The 13,524-nt window shown below is 38.3% G+C and overlaps 2 protein-coding genes across 2 annotated transcripts in view; one reads left to right on the top strand and one right to left on the bottom strand.

Moving 5' to 3' along the window:
- Positions 1 to 5,382: 5,382 nt before the first annotated feature.
- Positions 5,383 to 12,844, bottom strand: ndufa8 (NADH:ubiquinone oxidoreductase subunit A8). The gene is made up of 4 exons (XM_017708169.2): positions 12,685 to 12,844; positions 11,204 to 11,367; positions 7,750 to 7,915; positions 5,383 to 5,710 (listed from the first exon to the last, which is right to left on the bottom strand). The coding sequence occupies exons 1-4, from the start codon at positions 12,733 to 12,735 to the stop codon at positions 5,573 to 5,575; spliced, it is 519 nt and encodes a 172-aa protein (XP_017563658.1). The 5' UTR covers positions 12,736 to 12,844; the 3' UTR covers positions 5,383 to 5,572.
- A 504-nt stretch (positions 12,845 to 13,348) lies between these two features.
- morn5 (MORN repeat containing 5) overlaps positions 13,349 to 13,524 on the top strand; it is a 29,256-nt gene continuing 29,080 nt past the window's right edge. The window contains exon 1 of the mRNA XM_017708136.2: positions 13,349 to 13,483. Coding sequence (XP_017563625.2) covers positions 13,368 to 13,483 — 116 coding nt within the window. The 5' untranslated portion in view covers positions 13,349 to 13,367. The remainder of the gene's footprint in view (positions 13,484 to 13,524) is intronic.

Below are 13,524 nucleotides of genomic sequence, written 5' to 3'. Positions count from 1 at the left end.
AAACATGTGAACATGCAATAACATTAAAATGCAATAAAATCTGTTGCCTATTTTTATCAGAATAAATAAAAAATTAAAATTTGATATTTATGAAAATAAATAACTGAAATACATATGGGTCCAATTTATTTTTCAAATTTTTTCTGAATTGTAGTAAAATGATCAAGAATCATCAATCATGGTGACATTTAATTATAATTTAATGATACACTGAATCATTTGCTAATCAGAATCAGAATCAGATTGACCTACAGTGAGGTCAAAAGTTTACACCTCTGCTGTTCAGTGCTGTGTGAAAAGGTTAATCCACACCTTCACTCAGATAATCACTCATAGCAGTTCCACAGTGCTGCTGGGAAAAACAGGCCTTTGTGGTCTCAGGGCATGCAGCACTGGTGACCCTCAGGGCTGCAAGATAAAGAGAGTCAGGCAAGGATCTGTTTGTGCCTGTGTGGAGGTTCAAATATTTATTTTTAACCTGTCAGAATAGGAGCTGAACAATGGGAATATTGACAGTATAGAGGCTCGAATGAGCTGGTTTGTTTGAGTGTTTTAGCGCGGTGGGCTCTCGGGACAGGCTGCCTCTTTGTGAAACTCCTGTATTGTATTTCTTTCCTCTGCCAGACTGAGCTTCCTGCGTTGGGGCAGTGTCGACCCACGCTGACCCCACTTTCCTGTGCTGGGGGTCTGAGCTGGGGCTGCCACGAGCCCTCAGGCCCTGCCCACAGCCTCCAGACACACACACACACACACATAGAGGGCAGAGGGCAGTTTTTATACAATGTCAAGTCATACATGTCCCAGACGTGTTATGTACATGAATCGTACAAAAAAAAAAAAAACCTCAATTTTTGTTGATTTTTATTGTTAGGGAGGCTGACTGTTACATTGAGTGAACATTTCCTATTGAATGGACCAATAGCAATGATCCAAAATTACTTAGAAACAAAATCTCTTTACATTAATATATTGAAAAATTAAGAATTGTTTTGCCTTTTCTTTTGAAAAGTTACTATTTTGGAGATACATATGTTTTTTTTGGCAGCAACAAGTACCTATATGCAATGATATGTTGCATATGCTCTAAATATGTGTAAATACCTATATGTAATATTTTATATAAACACTTAAATATACAAAAATATTTATGGGACATATATGGAAGGATGCATATGCAAATGTATATTATTGTGTCCTATACGTATTATTGTACATATAAGTGTTTATATAAAATAATAATATGCCTCACACATTTTATGTATATGTAAGTATAGATATGTATTAATTAAATGTCCCAAATGTTTTATGTGTATGTAAGTACTTTTATGTACCATATTATTTCACATATGTATCATATTGAAATACCCTAATCACCATACACTGTGGAGGTGTGGACAGGGTCAATGCTGCCACTGTCAGCAGCTTCCTGTATGATGTCTCTGACTGGACCACTCCTCTGGGAATTTAGGGGGATTTTTTAAGATAGACTGTTCAGGCTCAACAATGACTGTAGGTGTTTTATAAGAATCTTCTAATATCAGTGAGAGGAATCATAAAGTAGGTGACCTATGGAAATATGTTACAGTGACAAAACGGCCAGATAAGATCAAATGTAAAAAAAATGACAAATGGACAGACAGAAACACAGATGGAGGCCAATCTGAGACTGAACACTACATTTCCAGGCACTCCTCCCTAGCGGCTACACTCACTGGCCAATTTACCCTAAAACACCTACCTTACAGGTTCACATTTATTGAATGCAGTCCATCTGTTTGTGCACAATTAATCAGCCCCCTCTTCCCCATATACCAATGGAAATGGACCACCACTGACCAGATATTATTGGGGTAGTGGGCCATTCTGAGCTCAGCAGAGTGATACCGACGTGATAGTAGCATGATAGAGTGTGTGAGTTTAATTATTTTTCATTACACATAGAGGGAGCATAAACTACATAGTAACAAGTAACTGCTTGGATGTCTGCCTATTATGCCTTTATTCTATTTCATTCATTCATTTTTATCAACTGTTAGATTTTTCTCCTTCTGTACTTTTGTGATGTCATGTTTTTGCCACATTGCCAGTTCCTAAGCAAATTGTCCCCAAATTTTTGGTGTTCAGTGTATTTACTCAAAGAATGTCCCTTAAAAGTGTCAAGAGAAGTTAGGAGGCTTATTTGATGATAGCTATATGTTTTGAGCACCATTCAGCACATCCTGTCCAATAAAAAAATATTAATTATGAAATTCAATCCCATATCCAGATCAAGGCTCAAAATAGGTGGTCAGAAACGAATCCAATGAGTCCTCACACTTACTTCATGTATTAATCAAACGTGCTGAAAAGCAGAGCTTTGCCCATTAGTTTTATTTATATTGAGCCGTGTTCTGTGTGTAGCCTGTGGGGCTGTTTGACCTGAGGTGGTCTGCGGTGGTGTAGTTGAACAGAAGGGCAGAGCAGGTCTGTTCTCCTGCTCTGACTCTTTGAACTGGAGTTGTGTTGCACAGACTCTCCTGCTGCAGCGTTCGAAACAGGAAGTGAGAGCGGAGAGCTAGAGGAAATTGCCCTCGGCCTGACGGGACCAAACCTCCAAACCCAAAGGTACAAGACACTACGCAGTCTCAGTCTGGTTTTTACACATACACCATTATGACGGCTGTGTTAAGTCAGCAGGCTGGCAGAACAGACTGTGCATGAAAAATTGCACCTTAAAAATGAGCTTAAAGAAGCTGGAGAAGAGGGAGAGTCCAAGGCACTTCATTTGTACATGAAAGAAGCTTTTTACCATAGACCTGGATGGATAATAGGAATATGAGCTGATGTTTTAAGGGGATCCTTGAACCTAAGCGCTATCTGCTGAATCTGTAACATGGTCAGTTACCATGCACAATCATTTCTTAAAAAATATAGAAACCCAATCAACTCCAAACCAAAGCCAATGGAAAGCTGCTTTGGCACCTGTATGTGTTAAGCCTGTGACCTTAAATTCACAGGTTTAGTACATACTAAGCCTTATTATTCAGTAACTAAAGAACATTCAATGCAAACTGGCTAAGCTATTGTTAGGCTATAGAAGTGTATAATAAAACTGTAGGCTTGCTGGCGGGCCCTGGCCTTTTAAGGGATTAATGGTAATCAACTGGTTCGAATGGTGCAGATGCTGCAGATAGTGATACATTTGAAAAGCAATGACATATTCCTTTAAAGGCCTAAACTTTCTTTTTGCCAGACTCCTGTCTCACAAAGCAGGGTCACTTAGCCAGCTAACCGTTAGCTGAGCTTAAACTAATCTTACTGGACAACAGCACCGTAGCAATTTATGCTGCATGTCTAACCCACAGATTTAATAATGCAAAATTATCTGCATTGTTTCTCAAAACAATTTTTCCAGTAGAATAAGACGCTTTAAAAAGTTACCTAAAACAAGCAGAAGTGTATAGAAGCAGGTTGAATAAATCTTACATCAGTCTTATAATGAGAAATATTAGATGCTAAGATATATATATATATATATATATCTGTATATATCTGTATTTCCCCCCCCGTGATATTTGAGGTGTCAAGCATGTAAACATTATCACTTTTCAGTGGAAGAAACTAATCACACAACATAAATATCAGGAATATAATGCAAGTATTAATCTAAAAAGCATTAACACGCTGGCAGTAGTGACAGTATTTAGTTGTTATAAATGCTTTTGTTTCTACATTTTGACATATTGTTTATTTTTCTTTTTTGGAAAAATAAGAAGGTTGACCCTTCCTTATGTTTCACGTCTCAGGGATGGATTTAGGGATTCTAGGCAAAAGACAGGAATGGGGCCAACTGGATGCATGCACACAAACACAGATCTCAGACATCTGGTCTAATATTTCACATTTTGAGATTGATGTAAGGATATTAAAAGTTATTTAAAAATTATTTAACTTATTTTTCTACTTTGTCAATTGTATTAATAATCTCTATGTAGATATATACAAGCATATATATCTCTATATATGCTTGTAACAAGCAAAATTATAATATAGTGAGATATTTTGCAAATATGTCTTTAAGAATTTGTGTCATCACAGAACAACATGGAATAGCCTATTATAACCTTGAGCAGAGGGTGGGCCTGCCTTGACATTTTTGGAAATAATTGCATCACTTGGAAAAAACATCTATTATTTTCCAGTATCTAATTTGCATTTTCATAGGGCCCAAAGTACAAAGACACCCTTCGCATGCATATGAGAAAAGCTTTGGAATAGCTTTTAAGTATCTAAACCTGTGTTACCAAAGAAAATACTGATGTAAAACAAGCACAGTTGCATTTGTTTGGTAAAGCTGCAGTTTTTTGATACAAGACGTGCCCCTGAAACACTATTGCTGGCCATCAAGTAAGAGGTTTCCTGTTAATGAAAGCTCTCAATTTTAAAATAATCTAAGAAGCATTCTAAATACACTATATTTCTATAAAGGCTCATTTCCACCACTCTCTTAAGTGTTTTTCACACTCCTTCATTGTTTTTCCATTTTTAACTTTAAGTATATTTGGCAAAAACAAAGCGCAGGCATAAAAGAAAGACTTGCTAATTTTGCCACAGGATAAACATGGTGGTATATTCCTTTGAAAGGTGAAAAGATGGTCAATGCTTTACAAAGTTCTTGCTAGACTATTAGTGCCATGTAGGATGTAGGATCTACTACATTCATGTAGACATGAATGCAATGTGTAAAACATTCATATTGGAGTTATGTTTGGACAGCAACATGTTTTCTTTCACTTTTCTACATGATTTGAGCACAGCAGCTGCCCTTTACATTGTGATGAATGGACCAAACAAAAATGCTCCAAAATTACTCAGAATAAAACTTCTTTACATTAAACTACATTGAAATGAAAATAATTATTTTTGCAGTCTCCTGTAAAGTTACCATTGTAGAGATACATGTATTTCTTTGGACAGTGTTGTTTTAATTATAAACTTTGTTTTTCACACTACAGGTTCCAAAGTACTGCCTGTGTTCTATTAAAGCTGCATTATATGATTTGTAGGTTTGTGGACCCATCTTTTGAAAATGTGTAATTGCATGCAATATGCAGAACAATTTGTAACATCACTTGTGCTTTGGACCCCTTCCCTGAGCCAATGAGCATAATGGTTAGCAAGTATCAACAAATTCAGCCAAAAATATTTGTCATATACATTTTTTTTTCTCCTGACTTAGTAATGCTGCTTCTTTTAGTTTTCACAAAAAACAATCTTACAAATCTTCCACATGTGTATGAACTTTAAGAGTCAGAGAATACTGATCATTTGGTAACAAAGTAGATGCTGAAATTACTATTAAGAACACTATTAAGATGTTGGGATGGAAGACAAAACCCAAAGAACAGTTTAAATTAAATCCATTTAATGAACAACACATCAATAAACTCAATATTTTTCTATGCATAAGGATAGCAGACCAGTGCTGTGAGTGATGCACTGAATCTGCTACTGTCCATCGAGGTTTAGAAATGTCTGAGAGGGTTTTAGTGGCAGGTGTTGTGGGCCTCAAGGGCCAGTTCAAAGTCCCTCTTCACCAGTTCCAGAAAAACAAACGGCTGCCATGCTTGGCGGGCTCCAGCGGGCCCTCGATGACTGGGTTGGGCTCTGGTCTTGCTCTAGAGTGGTACGGGTTCTCAGGCAAAGGCCGAGAGGTGGCCACCTTGGTCACCTGAGAGAAGACAGAGACTGAAGATTTATGTCTATCAGGGCTTCCTAAGGAGGCATTTGTGCAGGTCACAGAGGTCAGAGACAGAGTGTTGTTAATGTTCCATTGTACTTAATCAAGATGGTCACAAAGCAGCTTTACAGGGTTAAGAAATGCACTAGGTGATCCAAATGGTTATTTGGGAGCATTTATTGTTTCAACAAAATGAAAATTGTTCTACAACAAACTTTCCCAAAATGTTTATTGAGGGCCGAGGGCCAAAAAAATTGAACAGTATATTAATAAAGAAGGTTGGTAAGTCAAAGCAAGTTTTTAAAACTGTATATTCTACATATTGTTCCTAAACACTTATATGAAAATGAGTTTTCACATTAAGTGAAGGGATGGGGTGAGACTAACTTTCTGGTGGGCCAAATCAAACATTGTCATGGGAATGTTCTTGTAATGTAATTGTTTGGGAAGCCCAGCTCTACACAAACACAAAACTCAACACCAGCAGTGTATAATATTTACACTGGAATAATATAATGTACACTGATCAGGCATAACATTATGACCACCTCCTTGTTTCTACATTCATCATCTATTTTATCAGCTTCACTTATATTATAGGTGCACTTTGTAGATATACAATTACAGACAGTAGTCCATCTGTTTCTCTGCATACTTTATTAGCCCCCCTTTACCCTGTTCTTCAGTGGTCAGGACCTCCAGCGCAGGTACTATTTGGGTGGTGGATCATTCTTAGTACTGCAGTAACACTGACGTGGTGGTGATGCGTTAGGGTGTGTTGTGCTGCTGGAGTTTTTAATACACTGTGTCCACTCAATGTCCATTCTATTAGACAATCCTACCTTGTCAGTCCACCTTGTAGATGTAAAGTCAGAAACGATAGCTCATCTGCTGCTGCACAGTTTGTGTGGGTCATCCTCTAGTCCTTCAACAGTGGTAATAGGACGCTGCTGGCTGGATATTTTTGGTTGTTATTATTCTCAGTCCAGCAGTGACACGGAGGTGTTTAAAAACTCAAGCGGCACTGCCGTGTCTGATCCACTCAGACCAGTGCAACACACACTAACACATCAACGTTACTCCCGTGCTGAGAATGATCCACCACCCAAATAGTACCTGCTCTTTGAGGGTAAAAGGGGGCTAGCAAAGCATGCAGAGAAACAGATTCACTACAGTCTGTAATTGTAGAACTACAAAGTGCACCTATATAGTAAGTGGAGCTGATAAAATGAACAATGAGCATAAAGACAATGATGTGGTCATAATGTTATCCCTGATCGGTGTATATAATGCACTCTGCTTCAATTCTGCCTAATCTGGTATCAGAGATTACATTATTAGATTATTCTTGACAGCCTAAATGCCTTTAATAGCCTATAATCTAGTAGTTTTATTTAACATCACATTTTAAATGAATGTAGGCTGCAAAAAGCAAATACTGTAACGAATCCAAGTACATTTCCACAATTTTTTAAATTAAAAACATTAACTGATCTTTGTTTTCCCTCCAATTTTATCCCCTATTGAGATGTACCAAATTCCACACATTAGTCAGGACTCCACCAAATCACACAATACCAACGGTGCCTCGAGGGCTAATACATAGCTAGCACAGGCTTCCTCCGAGACCTGTGAAGCACCACCGTATCTTTTCAAACTATCAACAGACAGCTGAATCTGCTCTGAGAAAAGCGCCAACTGCCAGTTCTGTTACGTAAGCTAACAGAAGACTGCGCTGGATAGCATCGCCGTAGATGATGGGGGGAGAGGGAGGCCCATGCAGAAAGAATGGGGCCAATTGTAATGTCTTGGACTCTCAGCCACAGATGGCTGTAGCATCAACAGGGATCAAACTCGTGATCTCCTGATGACAGAGCCAACGCTTATACAGTTGCCCCACTTGAGAACCATTAACAGATCTTTTAAATAGAAATGTACAGGAATGATGTGCATATGACATCAGAGGCACCAAAATGCATGTGTGCATGTATAAACAAAGGGTGCGTTGGGAATGTGTAACTGTGCCTTACCTTGGACAGGTCTCCCAGAGCAGGTCTCTCCCAGCCCAGCTTCTCCAGCACACAGTTATCAAACTCGTTCTGCTGTTTACGGCAGTGTCGAAGCTCAGCCAGGTTGGAATAGTCCAGACAGGTCCAGTACTCCGTAAAGGACTCGGCACAATTCCCCTTAATCTGCCTGTAAAACACAATGCAATATAAGAACAGGTATTAGGGAATTTTTGTTTTGCTAATATAGATACCCTTTTAAGAATGTTATCCACATTTACATACATAAATAGCCGGGTCAAAGATAAGACCTTTTGTCCTGAAATCAGCTATTAAACTTTAATTTCCACTTCAGCTGGATGTCAGTAAATCCCAAAGTGCTTTCTTTTTACTTTGTGTGTTTCAGATGGCATACATATTTAATCATGGATATGCTCACCTTTAAAACAACGCATCCTTGATAAAAATTAAAAAAAAAAAAACACCTATCTGAATTCTACAGCAATGTTTCTAGTCTCCTACAAACTGTTAACTAGTTATATGATCCTGGTCACTTTGGGCACTTGGAGATTTGCAAATAGGTTTTTTTTCTAATTTAAATTTGATGTTTAGCTGTTTATCAAGTACTGAGAAATGGTAGACATTGTCAGTGATCATGAACAACCAAGATCAACTATCTACTTAACTTTGCCCATTTACAGTGCTACGGCTTTTTCGTCTTATAACTCAGCTCTAGAATTCATTTTTCAAAGTCACGGAGGTCCCCTCATGCTTTGCATCCGCTTTCTAACTCACTATTCCTGCATGTTTACACTGTGGACAGAACAGTTTATTCCAGCCTCCTCAGTACGCGGTTAAGAGATCTGTGGACATCCAACAAAAGGTACCCAAAAGCTGCTTTCTGTTTAAATGACAGACACCAGTCACAGTGCAGAGGCGTCACTGTGTTATTAGAGCCAAGCGCCTGCCATTACCCAGACTGAAATGAACCAGACCACTTCCTACACATAATCGACCAGGGGGCAGATCTCTATGGTCAACTGAGGATGTAAGCAGAGCAACCAGACACTGGAGGGTCAACGCATAATTACGAGATTTAGTCATGCATCATGATAATGTCACACCAGCATGGTTGAGAACTGTGTGGGTTAAAATGGACATTTTTGCTTCGGAATTGCTGAAATAGCTCTTTCAATAGGAGGGGAAATGCCGACTAAATAATGCAGTTTAACTGAACTGTTTGTACATATCCTTATAGACCAACCTCTCAATAAGAGATAAAAAAAACAATAACATAGCCTGGATGGAAGTTTAAAACTAAAACAGCTGTAAACTTTAATTACTTTCGTCTTTATTTAAATTAGTTTGGTTCAAGGTCCCAGACACATTAGTGTGTTCTGTATTTCACAAGCCTGGGAGTTCTGCACTGAGCCAGAATGACACAATGACCACTGGAATGACATAAAAGCAAACGTTCTGCCCATAAACATGATTCTGAACCTGACCTGAGCCCAATTTTTAACCAAGCCTGACCCAAGTCTGAAACTGTTTATTTAAACCTGAAATATCCAGAAATATTTACTTTCACTGCCTACTATGTTAGCCACGCACTGCAAGAGCATGGATAAATCCAGATGCCTGTTCAGTTACACAGTCCAAAGCAGTTTTGAACTCAATAAATACTCCAATTAAAGTGGCCTAATGTGCCAACATAAAATAAATAAAACAAAATAGCATATCTATAGTACTGTGCAAAAGTCACAGACCACCCTTTGTTTATTTAATTTCCAGTTGAAACAGCCATCAGGTACAAGTTAATTATTTTTCAGAAGATATTTCTGATGAGTCTGCATATCAGGTAATCCCCTTGCATTAGAAAAAGTCAAAAGAAACAAAAACGGAAAAAGAGGAGTCTCCAAAACTTGAGTTAGACATTAAATGATTTGGAGAACAATGGAACTCCAAGCAAGACCTGGGAGACCACCAAAACTGTCCTCATCAGATAAACTGCACTTAAAGCTTTCATCTTTGAGAGAGAGGAGAAAACCAAGCTCCACTTTTGCTTCAAATGTGAAAAAAATCCACAGGTGCTCTGTCCACTGTGATGACAACTCAGACAACTCAGTGCTACAAGTCTGAAAGGATGTGTAGCTGTCAATAACAAATCAATAACAAATCAAACAAAGAAACTGCTGATACTCTAAGACTGAACTTTGGAGGAGTGGTTAAACATCCCTGCAGATTTCTTTGGATGCTGTAAAAGAGGAAATGAGTGGACACCCTAAATAGTGAATGATAATTTGATATTATACTTAGTTATTGAGGCTTCTGCATCATTTTCTGTCTTCAATCTTCCTATTGCTGACAAATGGAAAAAATTCATGGCCATCTTGACTGGAAATAAAATGTCTTTTGCACAATACTGCATGCTTTTACACACACACACACACACACACACACACACACACACACACACACACACACACACACTCTAAGGCCCAACCGATACAGACATTTTGTGTCGAACGTGGATACTAGTTTAAAGAGGCTACAAATTCCAATAACCAATATCATTCAATACCATTTCATATTTATATATTTCAAACAACATAAACTCAGTAGCTTATTTGTCATGGGACTAACTGCACAGACAGACAGTTAGCTAACAAAAACATATAGGCTATAATCACGAGAAGCAAAATGACATTTAAAAAAAAAAAAAGAAAAATTAAATAAACAAATAAACATTTGTTTATTGGCCAATGTTATTTGCCATGTATGTTTTAAATGTGGTCCTCAGAATGATCAAACCATGTGTGAGATTGGGGCTGCACAAATAAAAAGGACTGCAGGATTGCATACACAAGGCCACGTTATTGACTGCAAAACATCACTAAGCCTAACCAAAACAAAAAGCTGAAAACGGTACTTGTCACGGAAATTAGCCGAGAAAGATTTACTGGAATCTTGTTCCCTACCTGTAATATTCTCCATAAACACATTCAAATCTTTTAAAAACATATTTAATCCACCCTGAGACACAGGAAGAGTATCAGTGGAAGTCAGTGGGCACAGAACAGCAATGTTTTTCTGTGTGAACATGACATTTTCAGAAAGAAAAGAGGCCTGCTTTAATTCTCTTTTACACAAACTAAAGCCTGTTTGTACAAAATGTCCACAAAGCATGTATGTCAAGGTTTGGCCATTTTGGATTGCTAACTCCATATGTTTCTGTTTTCCCAAAGCTTTGTCACAGTAGATAAGGAGCTGGTTAGATGCAGTGGAAAAAATCTCTGCATATCAAACATGCAACTAGACCTAATGTATGAACACAGCAAATGTTCATTAAAAAAAATTACTTTTAAATCACCTTTGAAAAAAATACATTCTCCTTAGAGGCTATGCAGCAAAGAAACTAAATCAGAGACAAACAGCTTTAAAGTGCAATGCACACTCAAGTGTGCTGCGAAACAAGTACCTGAAGAAGTTAAGTGCACACTCATTGACTTTCCTCCCCTCATTCAGACACTTCCTAGGGTCTTTCTCTTCCCATCTGCACAGCATGAACTCCTTGTTAGCCTTGTCACACTGCGAGCCATAGTGATGTGCCGCTGCTTTCAGTACGGCCGATGATACACTGACCTGTTCCAGGACAGAAGAACAGGAGAAAACACTGAGACACTGTACAAAGTTACCAAGTTTTAGTCTATATCAGTGTGCATCACTAATTTAACTGTCATTTGACATATCCTTATGGACCAATATATGGACATTTTTAAAAATGCAAGGTTTAAACACTTTCCTCTTTGTTTGAGGCAACAACAAATTGTATATTCTGTTTGTCCCCAGTGCATTACAGCATTCCCTATTCTAAATCTACCGGCTCTGCAATGGACCAGAGTGACTGCTGAAATGACAAAGGCAGAAGTTCTATAAACATGATTCTAAAAACAGACCTGAGCCCAATTTTTACCTAACTGAAACGGTTTATTTAATCAATTAAAGCTAGGTTTGCTCCTCTGTATGGCCAATGACATGTTTATCTTTTCAAGTGGAGAAATGTACTGAGTAAGACATTATAAAAGGGTATAAAACAGTGTCTACCACCGTTTAAACGGGGCATTTTTGTGTGATCATTAGTTAAAACGAGTCCAACGTTTTTTCTGCTAAGTTAAATCTTTAAGATGTAAAAAATTCATTCAGAATGGTTCGATATAAAACGGATAGTTCAGATAAATATACATAGTCAATTATTTACAGCGGTGGTGGTGACAGGAATGGGACTTTATTTACATTTGAACGATTCACCTACGCAGAAATTTTGAAAAATGGTGATATTTCCCTTTAATGATCAAGTCCTTCTGTGACCGAATGAGTTGTGTTACACCAAAGCAGTAACGCTTACGTAATCTCATAAGTAAAAGGTGAACAGTGATAAACAAAAGGTAGTCTGTACTTTTGAAACACACGAGTCAACTAACCTACAGAGCTGCATGCAAACACACAGTCTTTGCCTTTGCTAGCCGGCTAGCTGCTAACAGCGAACAGGCGAGGCTGAATTTGGCTTCCTTCTAGACCGAATTTTTAAAGGGAACAACAGCTACACTCTGGCGCTTTGGGTGTTTTTCTAACAGCTGCGCCATCTGATTCTGATTTAAGGTGGAACAAGACAATTCTAACAAGAAGCTGGCGAATAGGAAGCTGACTTCAGCACCGCAGCAAACAGCAGAAGGAGAGATTACAGTAGTTAGCCACTCATCGCATAAACAAAGCATAAATATGCATTTATTCCAGCTCTGACTGACTGACAGACAGGCAGACAGCCGTCTCCTCCACAGGGAGTAAACGTAGCTAGGTTAACTAGATTTTCAGTTGAGCTGTAACGTTAGAAGCTAATCTGCAGCACTGAGCGGTTAGAAGCAAGACGTTTTCACTGTTACACGCATTTCACACACATACCTCCTCAACGTTCAACTCCGACAGTGTCGGAATTTCAACCTCACCGGGCATAGTGCGGTTTACAACTAAGGAAGACCAGTTTGAGAGCTTTTGTCTGGAGTCTGCTCAAGGTCCCGAACTGCGCCGAGAGAAGGTCAGTACACGGCGCATGCGCCACAGCTCTTGGTCGCACTTACATGACGCAGCGCCGCGCACCTTCAAAGCGGCAATGGCAGGATCTTTAAAAAACAAACCCAGATCATTAAAATATAAAAACAACAAATCATATCTGGTTAAAATGTTAATGCAACTACTTTACTTGCTTGTTCGTTTTTGTTAATACTACTACTTTTGCTTTTTGTAATAGTAGTAGTAATAATAATAACAATACATTGGTATGTTTATATATATATATATTTAAGTATGAAGCAGGAATAATGAAGATTAGTGTTACAGAAATGTAGTTGTTTTAATCAATATTATAAAAATAAGAGCAAAAAAGGCTGTTAGGGCTTGTAGAGAGCTGTTTTCTCTCTTCGCTGGTTCTTTTTGACTTTTTTCCGTCGTTACACATAAACATAACACTAACGTACATTATGTGTGTAGAGAATTGATTCCTTTCTGCGTGCTGTTGGCCTTAAAAACACACTATTAAACTCGGTGTATTTTCCTGTAGGGGTTCCTAAATTAAAGAGTGAATCTGAATGAACGCTGACATCCGGCTGGCGCTGCCTCGTCTCCATGGAAACGCTGTAACGCTGCTGCTAGTCGCAATGGAGTTTACAGGCAGCAGTTACTGCGGCTCTTACAGAAATGGCAGGTAAAATAAATGATATTTTCCCTGTTAAAGGTCTCTAATAT

The sequence above is a fragment of the Pygocentrus nattereri genome, chromosome 18 (genome assembly GCF_015220715.1).
Source record: "Pygocentrus nattereri isolate fPygNat1 chromosome 18, fPygNat1.pri, whole genome shotgun sequence".
Taxonomy (NCBI): Eukaryota; Metazoa; Chordata; class Actinopteri; order Characiformes; family Serrasalmidae; genus Pygocentrus; species Pygocentrus nattereri.
This window is presented reverse-complemented; position numbering and strand designations above follow the sequence as displayed.

What these genes read in the sequence shown, in the direction of transcription:
- ndufa8 (XM_017708169.2), bottom strand. Translation starts at nt 12,735, where the DNA reads ATGCCCGGTGAGGTTGAAATTCCGACACTGTCGGAGTTGAACGTTGAG. An exon ending in CGGAGTTGAACGTTGAGGAG is followed by an intron (nt 11,368 to 12,684) that starts GTATGTGTGTGA and finishes GTCCTGGAACAG; the next exon opens with GTCAGTGTATCATCGGCCGT. An exon ending in CTCTGGGAGACCTGTCCAAG is followed by an intron (nt 5,711 to 7,749) that starts GTAAGGCACAGT and finishes GTCTTCTCTCAG; the next exon opens with GTGACCAAGGTGGCCACCTC.